The sequence below is a fragment of the Carcharhinus amblyrhynchos genome, chromosome 1, assembly GCF_965287045.1.
Source record: "Carcharhinus amblyrhynchos chromosome 1, sCarAmb.v2.hapA, whole genome shotgun sequence".
NCBI lineage: Eukaryota > Metazoa > Chordata > Chondrichthyes > Carcharhiniformes > Carcharhinidae > Carcharhinus > Carcharhinus amblyrhynchos.
Genome location: NC_137324.1, coordinates 67,214,487 through 67,229,760, shown reverse-complemented (window position 1 = coordinate 67,229,760; position 15,274 = coordinate 67,214,487). Strand labels below are relative to the sequence as shown.

The window sequence follows — 15,274 nt, the reverse complement described above, 5'->3', positions numbered from 1 at the left end:
GTCATTTTTATAAATGACCTAGATGAGGGTGTAGAAGGATGGATTAGTAAATTTGCTGACGACACCAAAGTCGGAAGAGTTGTAGACCGTGAGGATGGATGTTACAGTTTGCAGAGGGACACAGACAAGCTGCAGAGCTGGGCCAAGAGGCGGCAGATGGAGTTTAATACGGAAAAGTGTGAGGTGATTCACTTTGGTAAGAGTAACAGGAGTACAGAATATAGGGCTAATGGAAGGACTATAGGAAGGAATATAGGGCTAATAGTGTTGACGAGCAGAGAGATCTCAGGGTACATGTGCATAGCTCCCTGAAAAGTTGGCACCCAGGTTGATAAGGTTGTTAAGAAGGCGTACGGTGTGTTAGCTTTTATTGGTAGAGGGATTGAATTTCAGAGCTGTAAGGTCATGTTACAACTGTACAAAACTCTGGTGCGGCCGCACTTGGAGTATTGTGTACAGTTCTGGTCGCCGCATTACAAGGAAGATGTGGAGGCATTGGAAAGGATGCAGAGGAGGTTTACCAGGATGTTGCCTGGATTGATGGGAAGGTCTTATGAGGAAAGGCTGAGGGACTTGAGGTTATTTTCCTTAGAGAGAAGGTTATGAGGTGACCTAATTGAGGCATACAAGATGATCAAAGGATTGGATAGGGTGGACAGTGAGAGCCTTTTACCTTGGATGGTGATGGCTAACACAAGGGACATAGCTTTAAATTAAGGAGTGGTTATTATAGGACGGATGTCAGAGGTAGGTTCTTTACTCAGAGGGTAGTAAGGTCATGGAATGCCCTGCCTGCAGCAGTTGTGGACTTGCCAACTTTAAGGGCATTCAAATGGTCAGTGGATAGGCATATGGATAACATTGGAATAGTTTAGGTTAGAGGGTCATTAGATTGGTCCACTGGTCGGTGCAACATCGAGGGCCGAAGGGTCTGTACTACGCTGTAATGTTCTATGCTCTACGTTGGACTTCAGCAGTTCAAGAAGGTGGCTCACCACCACTCATGGGTAGTTAGGTATGGACAACAAAAGCTGGCCTAGCCAGCCACTGAAGTTCCATGAAATTTTTTTTTTAAAAATCGTTGCTGCTATGTTTCTCACCACTCAACAATCACCAAAGTATGGTCATACTTCTCAGTCCACATAATTGAATCTCTTCCGCAGAACCTGATCAAATGCTATCATGAAATTATGTCCAAAGGCACTCATCGAGCTAGTGATCTCCTGAAAAGTGGAATGAATAAGTGGCTTAGCACACCATCTTCTGCAGCTTTTCTCTAAACTGAGAAACAGTATGGATTAAAATGTGAATTGGATGGTGGAGATTCAGACTTTTACAACAGCTGGTGACATTACAACAAGACAATCAACACACAGCATTTCTTAAGTACAACCCAAGGTCACTCAAAGATCAATAAGGTGTGAGTAACATTTCAAAGACCTCAACCCCTCTTGAAGTTCAACTCCCTCCTTACAATAAGATCCTGCTGGGAGGCATCAAATATCCCAAACTGAGGATCAAACATGGATTATTACAATAAAGTTCACATTTAGCGCCGATTCGGTCACTGAAGAGTCTGCAGCTGAAAATCCGCACTCCCAGTGACAGTAACAAGTACTCACCAGTCCAGCTTCTCTGTTGAGGAATATAATAATACTTGTTCCCAAACTGGTCAGTCCCCACGTGATGTTTAACCAGCCCAAACACCCTCTGCAGCACTGCCCGGATTTGATTCATCGCCGCCTCTCCTCAGGTGAGATCCCAACAAAACTCACCCAGTCCCCGCCCCCAGTATGACAGAACCCTATTGGTGCGGCGGATTATAGCAGCCAATCAGAAGCTGCCTCTTTGCGATGTCCCTGATCTTCCCAACATGGCGGCGCCCAGTGCGGTGGTGATTGTTGTCATGTAAACGACGGCGGCGGTGGCCGCCGCTGCTGGGCTCGGTCGTGGACCGTGGGCTTTTCTGTCTGCCTCGGCTGTTGTGCCCGCGGATGACCTAGATAAGGAGCCGCCTGCCGGTTTGATGTTGAGGGTTGGGGTTTTACGGGGCGATGCTGACTCTTTTGGCAGCTCGACAGTGCGGCTGCGATGAGCCTCAGCGGGTGAGGAGAGCTGAGTCCACCAGGAGGTGAGTGCGGCTGCTTCCAGTCATCAAATCCCACCTGCCAAAAAACACAGAGACCAACAAGTCTGCGAGCCAAGATCTTATTGCTACCACCTAGCAACTTGTACTGGTTGTACCTTGCCTCGAAAAGTTGGCTCTTGTTCTCTCTCCACAGACGCTCAGACCTGCTGAGATTTTGCAATATTTTCTGTTTTCTGTTGCATTAGTTGAGCTCATTTAGAAACAAAGCAAGATAGATGTTACACTCAATTACTTCTGAAATGTGAAGTAAATGGTTTGAACTTTTGATTTATCGTTGTCACATGTATTAGTATACACTGAAATGTTTCTTGTGCTATACAGACAAAGCATACTGTACATGGAAAAGGAAAGATGAGGGTGCAGAATGTAGTGTTACACACATGGCTAGAATGTAGAGAAATATCAGTGTACATCCATTCAAAAGTCTGTTGGTATCAGGGAAGAAGCTGTTCTTGAGTCGGTTGGTACGTAACCTCAGAATGTTTTTTCTACAAAATAGGATGTCCGGGTGCATGGAGTCCTCCATTATGCTGGCTACTTTTCCGAGTCATGATGTGGATATGCCGGCGTTGGACTGGGGTAAACACAGTAAAAAGTCTGACAACACCAGGTTTTAGTCCAACCGATTTATTTGATAGTAAACTCACAAGCTTTTGGTTTAGTCCCTTCGTTCCGAGGCGGCAGCAGCCAGTGTAGTCGGAGTTGATGGATGGAAGGTTGGTTTACATGATGGATTGGGCTCTGTTCATGATACTTCGTAATTTCTTGTGATCCAGAACAGAGCAGCAGCCGTACCAAGCTGTGATACAACCAGAAAGGATGCTTTGTCTGGTGTATCTGTTAAAGTTGATGAGAGACAAAGAACACCACAGGATTAGGCCCTTCAGTCCACCAAGTCTGTGCTGACACATGCCTCTCAAATCTAATATTTTCTTGTCTCTACGTGGTCCATTTTTCTCTCTTCCCTGCCTATCCATGTATCTACAGTATGAAGTTTTGCAACACCAGGTTAAAGACCAACCAGTTCATTTGATAGTAAACCCACAAGCTTTTGGGGTTTGCCCCTTCATCAGGTGAGTGGAGAGTTCTGGTCTCAAACAGAGCATATAAAAGTTTACAGAATACTGATGAGAATGTATGTGCCTTTTATATGCTCTGTTTGAGACCAGAACACTCCACTCACCTGACAAACCCTGAAAACTTGTGGGTTTACTATCAAATAAACTGGTTGGTCCTTAACCTGGAGTTGTGAGATTTGTTACTGTGTTTACCCTAGTCCAACACCGGCATTGCCACATCATATCCACGTATCTATCCAGATGCCTCTTGAAGGTTGTTATTAGAATCTGCTCTCACCACATTCTCCGGCGGCGTGTTCCAGACATTCACCACTCTGTGAAAACCAGGACAGGTTGTTGGTGATCTGGATACCTTGAAACTGGAAGCTCTCGACCAGAATTGCCTGCCTTCCGTTGGAACTGGTAATAGTTAGGGAGCTGTGCAAAGGGTGGGAGGGAAAGAACAAAGGATGATCTATGATAGGATGGAAGACAGGAAATCGGATGGGCTTCAAGGAAGTGTAAATTAATCATCACCGGTTGCTCAAAACAAAAGGAGGGAACTGAGGTTATGATCTGAAATTGTTGAATTCAGTATTGAGTCTCGAGGTCATAAAGTTTCTTCTGTAAAATGTTATTTTCTTACTTTAACCATGAAAATCCCTTTTTGTCTTGCATCATTGTGCTTTTGTGATTAAATCTGACTGGCCTTCCACCCTGTGACGGATCACTGTTCTTTCCTCCCCTTGGCCACACTGCCCTTTTTTGCCTTTGCACTTGCTTAAAAATCTCACATCTATAACTTTTTCCAGTTATGATGATATGTCATCAACCTAAAAAAAGGGGGAAAATGTTTGGTTATACATAAGAACATAAGAAATAGGAGCAGGAGTAGGCCATCTAGCCCCTCGAGCCTGCCCCGCCATTCAATAAGATCATGGCTGATCTGTCATGTCTCAGTTCCACATTCCTGCCCTCTCCCCATAACCCTTAATCCCCTTGCCTATCAAAAAACTTCCAACCCGCGTCTTAAATATATTTAGCGAGGCAGCCTCCACCACTTCAGTGGGCAGAGAATTCCAGAGATTCACCACCCTTTGAGTGAAGAAGTTCCTCCTCAACTCTGTTCTAAACCGCCCCCCCTTTGTCTTGAGGCTGTGCCCTCTAGTCCTACTGTCCTTTCTGAGCGGGAAGAGCCTCTCCACCTCTATCCTATCCATCTTATATGTCTCAATGAGATCTCTCCTCATTCTTCTAAACTCTAACGAGTACAAGCCTAGTTTATTCAGCCTCTCCTCATAGCTCAACCCCCTCAACTCCGGTATCAGCCTAGTAAACCTCCTCTGCACTCCCTCCAAGGCCAAAATATCCTTGCGTAAGTGCGGCGACCAAAACGGCACACAGTACTCCAGCTGTAGCCTCACCAGTGCCCTATACAGCTGCAGCAAGACCTCCCTACTTTTATATTCAATCCCCCTCGCTATGAAGGCCAGCATCCCATTCGCCTTCCTGACCACCTGCTGCACCTGCAGGCTGGGTTTTTGCGACTCATGCACAAGGACCCCGAGGTCCCTCTGCACCGTCGCCTGCTGCAGTTTTTTGCCTCGTAAGTAATAGTCCTTCCTACCATTATTCCTACCAAAGTGGACCACCTCGCACTTGCCAACATTAAATTCCATTTGCCAGTTCCTGGCCCATTCGCCCAGCCTATCTAGATCCTTCTGCAGACTCTCCACACCCTCTGCACAATTTGCCGTTCCACCAATCTTGGTGTCATCAGCAAATTTTGACACCATACACTCGGTTCCCTCCTCCAAATCGTCTGTATAAATGGTAAATAGCTGAGGCCCCAGCACCGACCCCTGGGGCACTCCACTAGTCACCAACCGCCAATCCGAATAGCACCCATTGACCCCCACTCTCTGCCTCCTATTTGACAGCCAATCCTCGATCCACGCTAACACCCTACCCCCAACTCCATGCCCCCTGACCTTCTGTAATAACCTCTTGTGAGGCACCTTGTCAAATGCCTTCTGAAAATCAGGAAACACCACATCCACCGGCTCTCCTCTATCCACTGCCCTAGACACATCCTCATAGAACTCCAATAAATTTGTCAGACACGACTTCCCCTTAACGAAACCGTGCTGCGTCTGCTCTATCAAACAATTCTCCTCAAGATACCTCGCTATTTTCTCCTTGATCACAGATTCTAACGTTTTACCTACAACAGACATTAAACTAACTGGCCTATAATTCCCTGCCTTTTGCCTGCCACCCTTCTTAAACAATGGTGTAACATTAGCCGTTTTCCAATCTTACAGCACTTCCCCGGAATCCAGCGACGTTTGGAAAATAACCACCAAGGCATCCACTATCACTTCTGCTATTTCTTTCAGAACCCTTGGATGCATTCCATCCGGTCCTGGGGACTTGTCCACAATCAGTCCCTCCAGTCTGTCGAGCACTGCCTCTCTAGTAACAATAATGTCATTCAGGCCCTCCACTCCTACCATCTTTCCATCGCTAACACCCGGCAAATTATTCACGTCCTCCTCCGTGAAGACCAAAACAAAAAAGTTATTCAAGGCCTCAGCCATTTCCCCATCCCCTACCACTAAGTACCCCCTCTCATCCTCTAAGGGTCCAACGTTCACCCTAGCCAGCCTCTTCCTTTTTATGTATTTATAAAAACTCTTGCTATCCTTTTTTATATTAAGCGCTAGCCCAGCTTCATAGTTTATCCTACCCTTCTTTATCAACTTCTTCGTCATTCTTTGTTGACATTTAAACCTCTCCCAATCCTGTTCTCGCCCACTACTCTTAGCTACTCAAAACGGATCCGCTTTTAATTTAACGCTTTCCTTTACCTCCTTCGTTATCCACGGCTGATTATCTCTCCTCTTACGATCCTTTTTAACCATCGGAATAAATTTCAGCTGAGCACCAAGAAAGATCTCCTTAAAGATCCTCCACTGTTCCTCAGCAGACCTACCTTCCAACGCGCTCCCCCAATCAATATTTGCCAATTCCTCTCTCATCCTACCGTACTCCCCTCTGTTCAAAGGACACATGTCCGGGAACCCACTTTCTCCTCCTCCATCTGCATCAGAAATTCCACCATACAATGATCACTCTTCCCAAGAGGATCCTTCACCACAAGGTCCCTAATTCTACCCGCCTCATTACATAACACCAGATCCAAGATAGCTCGCTCCCTCGTCGGCTCCAACACACACCGTTCAAGGAAACTATCCCGGCAGCATTCCAAGAACTCTTCCTCAAGCCCACCGCGTCCAACATGGGTCGACCAATCAATATGTAGATTGAAATCCCCCATAATTATCGCCGTTCCAATCCTGCACACCGCATTTATTTGCGCGCACTTTGGGAGAATATTATTTGAATGGAAAGAGAGAGAGACTGCAGAATGTTGAAGTACAGAGGGATCTGAGTGTCCTTGTACATGAATCTCTCAAAGTTAGCACATAAGTACATCAAGTGGTTTGGAAAGCAAACAGAAAGTTTACCTTTATTGTAAGGGGGATGGAGTATAAGAGCAGGGAAGTCTTGTTACAACTTTGCAGGGTGATGTTGATACTACATAGAGTCATAGAGGTTTACAGCATGGAAACAGGCCCTTTGACCCAACTTGTCCATGCCACCCTTTTTTTAAAACCCCTAAGCTAATCCTAATTGCCCGCATTTGGCCCATATCCCTCTATACCTATCTTATCCATGTAATTATCTAAATGCTTTTTAAAAAACAACATTGTACCTGCCTCTACTACTACCCCTGGCAGCTTGTTCCAAACACTCACCACCCTCTCTGTGAAAAAAATTGCCCCTCTGGACACTTTTGTATCTCTCCCCTCTCACCTTAAGCCTATGCCCTCTGGTTTTAGACTCTTTGGGAAAAGATATTGACCATCTAGCTGATCTGTGCCCCTCATTATTTTATAGACCTCGATAAGATGACCCCTCAGCCTCCTATGCTCCAGAGGAAAAAGTCCCAGTCTATCCAGCCTCTCCTTGTAACCCAAACCATCATGTCCCAGTAAGATAGGCTGTGTGACCCGTACATGAAACATTTTGCATCCAATTCACCATGTTAAACAGTCACGGTCTCCACGATGACATACTGTGTTCGCAGTAACTCATCAAGATTTCTACATCAGTACTTTCCAAACCCACAACTTCAAGCGCTTAGATGGGCAAGTACAGTGAGTACGTAGGAAAATCACCGCCTTCAAGTTTCCCTCCTACTCACCATTCTGACATATATTCATCATTGTTGGGCTGAAGTCCTGGAATTCCATACCAGAATCTTTTCTGTACTCTTTCTGGTTTAATAATATCCTTTCAATAGTAATTGCGCTCAGTATTCTAAGTGCAGCCTTAACAATGTCTTGTACGACTTCAACAAGACATCCCAACTCCTGTATTCAATGTTCTGACCAATCAAACCAAGCATGCTGAATGCCTTCTTCACCACTCTGTCCATTTGTGACTCTGCTTTCAAAGAGCTATGAACCTGAACCCTGAGATCTCTTTGTTCTGTCACTCTTCCCTACGCCCTACCATTAACTAAGTCCTGCCCTAGTTCAATCTACCAAAGTGCATCATCTCGGGTTTGTCTAAATTAAACTCCATCTGCCATTTGTCAGCCCACTGGCCCAATTGATCAAGATCCCGTTGCAATTGGGGATAACTTTCTTCACTCTCCACTATGCCACCAATTTTGGTGTCATCTGCAAACTTACTAATCATGCCTCCTATATTCTTATCCAAATCATTAATATAAATGACAAATAACAGTGGACTCAGCCCTGACCCCTGAGGCACACTGCTGGTCACAGGCCTCCAGTTTGAAAAACAACCCTCCACAATCACAAAGCCAATTTTATATCCATTTAGATACCTCACCCTGGATCCTGTGAGATTTAACCTTATGCAACAATCTACCATACGGTACCTTGTCAAAGGCCTTGCTAAAGTCCATGTATACAACATCAACTGCACTGCCCTCATCTACCTTCTTGGTTTTCCCTTCAAAAAACTCAATTAAATTTGTGAGATATGATTTTTCACTCACAAAGCCATGCTGACTGTCCCTAATCAGTCCTTGCGCCTCTAAATGCTTGTAGATCCTGTAGATACGTTTAAAGAACTGTGAACAATTTGGCTTCCTTCCTTAAAAAGGGATAAACATGCATTGGAAGATACTCAGGAAAGGTTCACTATGTTGATTCCTGGAATTAAGGGCTTGTCTTATGAGGAAAGGTTGAGCAGGTTGGCTGCATATATATCGAAATTTTGAAGAATGAGATCTTATTCTTATTGAATCTATTGAACCTGACGGGTCTTGATAAGATAGAAAAAATGTTTGATTAGAGGAGAATCTCAAACTAAGGGCCAGTATTTCACCTGGCTTTGGGCAGATAAATGGCAGATGGAATTTAATCCTGATAAATGTGAGGTGATGCATTTTGGGAGAAATAATGTAGGGGTTTTATGATAAAGGGTAGACCTATAAAGAGTATAGAAATGCAGAGGGACCTGGGGGTGCAAGTGCACAAGTCTTTGAAGGTGGCAGTACAAGTGGAGAAGGTTGTGAAGAAAGCTTATGGTATGTTAGTCTTTATAGGAAGGGGTATAGAGTACAAGAGCTGGAGTCTAATGTTGCAGTTGTATAGAACATTGGTTAGGCCACATTTGGAGTACTGTGTCCAGTTCTGGTCACCTTACTACTGAAAAGTAGTAAGGTGACTACTACCCTGGAGAGAGTGCAGAGGAGGTTTACCAGGATGCTGCCTGGTATGGAAGGATTGGGTTATGAGGAAAGATTGGGCAAATTGGGGTTGTTTTCCCTAGAAAGACAGAGACTGAGGGGAGATCTAATAGAGGTATATAAGATTATGAAGGGTATAGATAGAGTAAACAGTAGTAAGCTTTTTCCTAGATTGAAAACGCACATTACAAGGGGCCACAGGCTTAGGGTGAGGGGGGTGAGGTATAATTCGGATGTTAGAGGGAGGTTTTTCACACGCAGGGTAGTGGGGATATGGAATGCTCATGCCTAAGCAAGGTGGTGGAGGCAGGCATGCTGGAGTTGTTTAAGAGATACTTAGGCACATGAGCAGGATGGAGACTGTTCTAAATAAGGTTCAGGAGCCTTGGGACATCCCTGGGAATCAATTGATTCCTATGGACCTTCCATAGGAATTTTTCTGGCTCACTTGTTTTACTTTTGAGCTTCTGGGGATTCCCTTGAATATTTGTATAAGGATGTGCATGGTATTGATGTTTTTCTCTTTTAATCCACAGGTGCTTCGGTCTGCCTTGTTGTCCAACAAGGGGCATACACGTGATGGATCGTACGAGGGCTGCTCTTGGATGTTCCAAGAGTAGCCTAGTACTTCACGTTGTTATTGTACGCTTAAACTGGACCAGATGCTGGGCAACATGACAGCTCAGTGACTATCACTGTTTGCTGTGCAGATACATGGATTTGGCCAGTGTCTGCGGGAGTTTGCGCATTCTCCCCGTGCTTGCGTGGGTTTTCTCTGGGTGCTCCGGTTCCCTCCCACACCCCAAAGATGTGCTCTTGGGCTGATTGGTGTAACAAATTGTCCCTAAATTAGTCTTCCCTCAATGTGGAATGCCATAAGCATAGACAAGGGTCATGGGTGGAGAGGGGACTCATAATGTTAAAATGGCGGCGCGGGCTCATTGAGCCGAAGGGCCTGTTTCCCATGCTGTGTTGTTCTTTGTTCTTCTTTATGATGGGCCTCCCACATATGGACTTGTGACTTCCGAGTAGGTCACTGGGCCCCTGGATCCTGCTGTCCTGTTCAATCTGATCAGCCATGATCTTATGTGACTTCCAATCCACATTTTTGCATATCCCCAGTAGCCTTTCAACTCCTTGTTTATCAAGAATCCGTCTAGCTTTACCTTAAAAAATATTCAAAGACTCTGCTTCCACTGCCTTGTCAGGAAAGGAGTTCCAAAGATTCCAGTATGGAATTCCAGGACTTCAGCCCAACAATGATGAATACATGTCAGAATGGTGAGTAGGAGGAAACTTGAAGGCGGTGATTTTTCTCTACACCCACTGCACTTGCCCATCTAGGTGCTTGAAGTTGTGGGTTTGGAAAGTACTGACGTAGAAATGTTGATGAGTTACTGTGGATACAGTATATCATTGTGGAGACTGTGACTGCTTAATGTGGTGAATTGGGTGCCAAATGTACAGGTCGTGCGGCCTACCTTATCAGTAGTCTGACTTAGATCATTACTTCAAACTGGTTTATTAACTCAAAATGATCGGTTACGGAGTAGGTATGTCTCTCATCAGTACAGACTGTTCCATCCTGTGTCCTGAGTGTCAAGCACATGCCTGTTGATATCACAGTTGCATCATGATCTATATTACCTATTACTATAACTATTCTATTAACACATTATATTGCAACCCCCCCCCTTAATAACTATATAAAACTATTTACACAGTATTTTTGTAACTCCTTTGTATTGCTACAGATTCCATCCAACTCCTACTCTTCCACTGCAAACCCTGCATGCAAAATTCACTGTTATGACAGCAACTATGAAGCTGGGCTAGCGCTTAATATAAAAAGGGATAGCAAGAGTTTTTTATAAATATATATAAAAAAGAAGAGGCTGGCTTGGGTGAACGTTGGACCCTTAGAGGATGAGAGGGGGGACTTAGTGGTAGGGGATGGGGAAATGGCTGAGGTCTTGAATAACTTTTTTGTTTCGGTCTTCACGGAGGAAGACGTGAATAATTTGCCGGGTGTTAGCGATGGAAAGGTGGTAGGACTGGAGGGTCTCAATGACATTGTTGTTACTAGAGAGGCAGTGCTCGACAGACTGGAGGGACTGATTGTGGACAAGTCCCCAGGACCGGATGGAATGCATCCGAGGGTTCTGAAAGAAATGGCGGAGGTGATAGTGGATGCCTTGGTGGTTATTTTCCAAATGTCGCTGGATTCCAGGGAAGTGCCGGAAGATTGGAAAATGGCTAATGTTACGCCGTTGTTTAAGAAGGGTGCCAGGCAAAAGGCAGGGAATTATAGGCCTGTTAGTTTAACGTCTGTTGTAGGTAAAATGTTAGAATCCATGATCAAGGAGGAAATAGCGAGGCATCTTGAGGGGAATTGCTTGATAGAGCAGACGCAGCACGGTTTCGTTAAGGGGAAGTCGTGTCTTGACAAATTTGTTGGAGTTCTATGAGGATGTGTCTAGGGTGGTGGATAGAGGAGAGCCGGTGGATGTGGTCTTTCTTGATTTTCAGAAGGCGTTTGACAAGGTACCTCACAAGAGGTTATTGCAGAAGGTAAGGGGGCATGGAGTTGGGGGTAGGGTGTTAGCATGGATAGAGGATTGGTTGTCAAATAGGAGGCAGAGAGTGGGGGTTAATGGGTGCTATTCGGATTGGCAGTTGGTGACCAGTGGAGTGCGCCAGGGGCCTCAGCTATTTACCATTTATGTAGATGATCTGGAGGAGAGAACCGAGTGTATGGTGTCGAAATTTGCTGATGACACCAAGATTGGTGGAACGGCAAATTGCACGGAGGGTGTGGAGAGTCTGCAGAAGGATCTAGATAGGCTGGGCGAATGGGCCAGGAACTGGCAAATGGAATTTAATGTTGGCAAGTGCGAGGTGGTCCACTTTGGTAGGAATAATGGTAGGGAGGACTATTACTTACGTGGCGAAAAACTGCAGCAGGTGACGGTGCAGAGGGACCTCGGGGTCCTTGTGCATGAGTTGCAAAAACCCAGCCTGCAGGTGCAGCAGGTGGTCAGGAAGGCTAATGGGATGCTGGCCTTCATAGCAAGGGGGATTGAATATAAAAGTAGGGAGGTCTTGCTGTGGCTGTGTAGGGCATTGGTGAGGCCGCAGCTGGAGTACTGTGTGCAGTTTTGGTCACCATACTTACGCAAGGATATTTTAGCTTTGGAGGGAGTGCAGAGGAGGTTTACTAGGCTGATACCAGAGTTGAGGGGGTTGAGCTATGAGGAGAGGCTGGATAAACTAGGCTTGTACTCGTTAGAGTTTGGAAGAATGAGGGGAGATCTCATTGAGACGTATAAGATGATGAATGGGATGGATAGGATAGAGGTGGAGAGACTCTTCCCACTCAAAGGACAGTAGGACTAGGGGGCACAGCCTCAAGATAAAGGGGGGGAGGTTTAGAATGGAGTTGAGGAGGAACTTCTTCACTCAAAGGGTGGTGAATCTCTGGAATTCTCTGTCCGTTGAGGTGGTGGAGGCTGCCTCGCTAAATATTTTTAAGACGTGGGTTGATGGGTTTTTGATAAGAGAGGGGATTAAGGGTTATGGGGAGAGGGCGGGAATGTGGAACTGAGCCACGACAGATCAGCCATGATCTTATTGAATGGCGGGGCAGGCTCGAAGGGCTAGATGGCCTATTCCTGCTCCTATTTCTTATGTTCTTATGTTCTCTGTGTTCCTGGCGCTCTGGGAAGATGTCTTGGAAACATGCAGTCATTCCTCTGGCCCACAGAGGGCGTGATGATCAGCAAAATGGGACAGCAGCTTTTTAGGACTGCTGGTAATTAGAGTGTAAATGTCCGTGGAAGTGAGAACCTTTGGAGTGTATGTCCACAGGCCCCTGAAGGTTAAAGGCTTTTTAAAGTTTATTTATTAGTGTCACAAGTAGGCTTACATTAACAGTTAAATGAAGTTACTGTGAAAATCCCCTAGTCGCCACACTCTGGCACCTGGTCCAGTTCACTAAGGGAGAATTTAGTATGGCCAATGCACCTAACCTGCATGTCTTTTGGACTGTGTGGAGAGCACCCAGAGGAAACCCAGGAAAGATAGATAAGGTGAGAAAGCATTCCATTCACTTCCTTTTATTGAATGCAAAAGCAGAGATGCAATGATGGAACTGTATAAAATGCTGGTTAGGCCAAACCTGGAAATTTGTGCAAAGTTCTGGTTGCCACAGTACAGGAAGGATCTAATTGCTCTTGAGAGACTGCAGAGGAGATTTACAAGAAATTTACCACGGCTTGAAAAGAGCAACTATGATGAAAAATTGATGGGCTAGGGTTGATCTCCTCAGAACAAAGGAGCTGAGCAGTGATCTGATTGAAGTGTACAAAATTGAGGGGCCTAAATAGTGTCGACAGAATAGGTCTGTTTCCCTGCACTGATGGGTCTATTATTGGGGGGCATAGATTGAACATGATTAATGTAAGGATTTGAGGGGGCATGAGGAAAAGCTTTTTCACCAAGAGGATAATGGGCATCAGAAATTTACTGCCCAAATTGGTGGTTGAGAGTGAGATGCTGATCACATTTAAAATGTACCTGGATCTGTAGCTGAAATGCTGTAACCTGCAAGGCTAAAGACCAGGTGCTGCAAAGTGGGATGAAAAGCAACTGGTTTATATTTTTTCTTCTCTTTTGGCCAATGCAGACACAATGGATTGAATGACTTCTTCTGTATTGTAACATTTCTGTGGTTCTGTGCTCAGGACCACTGAACAATCAGGACCGTTGAACTTTTTTTAAAAAAAAGACTAATCCAAGGAAGAAGACTGAAGGACACCCACACCTGAACTTGTCAAAATTCAAAGAAAAGAAACTGGGACTCGTTCAAGAAACTTCTGATCCCTCGTAACACACTTGGAAAAGACCTGAAAAAACGAAGGATCTTCAGTTCCGGTGAAGGTTTTCACGGCCGTATTCTTCATTGCATTGAGGATGAAAAATAGATTAGAGCTCTGAGATTTGAACAAGAGAAACAAAATTTGCAAGTAACAAAGAAGAGATGGTTTCCCGATGATATTTTGGAAGTGCTGTTCATTTTCTGTAGTCAGTAGTAACTTTGCCTCAGTTCCTTAGTGGAAGACTGCTCCACTGTGGGTAATAAAGAAGACCTTGTGAAGCTAGACAACACCATTTCCAACAATATAATGAATTTCTAAAACTACATGAAGATGAAATTCCTGTGCAGGACTGCTCAGTTGTAGAAGTTATGAAGATTTGGCTTCAGCTCATCAGCTGATGGACAACTTTAATGAGAAGAAGATTTTCAGCATAGGCTGTATTGTAAGGAAGGGGTCAACTTACTTTCACCCAGTCTAACAGGTTCTACAAAACTCTGACGATGTGACCCTCTATCGAAGTATTTCATACATGCTGGACAACTCTTCATGGTCAATTAATGATATACAAGGCATTGCATTGGCAGATTCGGTGGGACAAAGATCAAAGTTTTTCTTACATTTTCTTGCCATGTTCAATTGATGGCATGAACCACTGCTACCATGTTTCGTATATTGGTTATGTGGTCTGTCTTATCAGGAGTCTACAGTCTGATCCAGGTAGTTACTTCAAACTGTCTTATCAACACTTAAACATAGGTTATAGAGAGGGCATGTCTCTTGTAATAATATAGAAGCATACATAGAAACTGGAAGCAGGAGTAGGACATTTGGCTCTTTGCGCCTGCTCTACCGTCATTCATTATGATCATGGCTGATCATCAAATTCAGTTAATAGGCAGTCTGAATTGTTAAGGACATTTAATTAAACCTAATTGGGTCCTCATCAGACTCTAGGCACAGACAAACCTCCACCAGAGATTGATGGATAGCGATTAGGTTTTCTTCAGTTCAAGCTTGCTGGCATTCATTTTGGGCCACCTACTTATCCCCTGGCTGAAACCAGCTTGCTCATCACGGATTTGGGTTCATACCTAACACCTTCCCAATCTATGGGTAAGTTAACTGCTCAGCCACCAAAGAGTATTGTCAATGTATTGTTAATTGTTTTCTTTCAACACACCTAGGATAACACTGATTCCTGTTTTAATATCCAACATTGTTCCAGTAATTGATACATATCCTCTAGATCTCCAATAATTGCGATGATAAAACACTTCAGTTCAAACAAGATCAATATCAAAAACCTTGAATAGTTTGAGTTGCTGGTACTGGTGAACATTGAACTGCCTTCCAACAATGGCAAATTATTTTTTAACCTGTAAAAATATAACAGTTCTGT

General features: G+C 44.5%; 2 protein-coding genes across 3 annotated transcripts in view; one reads left to right on the top strand and one right to left on the bottom strand.

Moving 5' to 3' along the window:
• Positions 1-1,769, bottom strand: part of ndufaf2 (NADH:ubiquinone oxidoreductase complex assembly factor 2) — a 123,221-nt gene extending 121,452 nt beyond the window's left edge. The window contains exon 1 of the mRNA XM_080186374.1: positions 1,623-1,769. Coding sequence (XP_080042500.1) covers positions 1,623-1,737 — 115 coding nt within the window. The 5' untranslated portion in view covers positions 1,738-1,769. The remainder of the gene's footprint in view (positions 1-1,622) is intronic.
• A 95-nt stretch (positions 1,770-1,864) lies between these two features.
• The window catches only part of ercc8 (excision repair cross-complementation group 8), a 55,004-nt gene continuing 41,594 nt past the window's right edge, over positions 1,865-15,274 (top strand). For both annotated transcript variants that reach the window (XM_080186363.1, XM_080186357.1), the window contains exon 1: positions 1,865-2,131. In XM_080186363.1, coding sequence (XP_080042489.1) covers positions 2,055-2,131 — 77 coding nt within the window. In that variant the 5' untranslated portion in view covers positions 1,865-2,054. The remainder of the gene's footprint in view (positions 2,132-15,274) is intronic.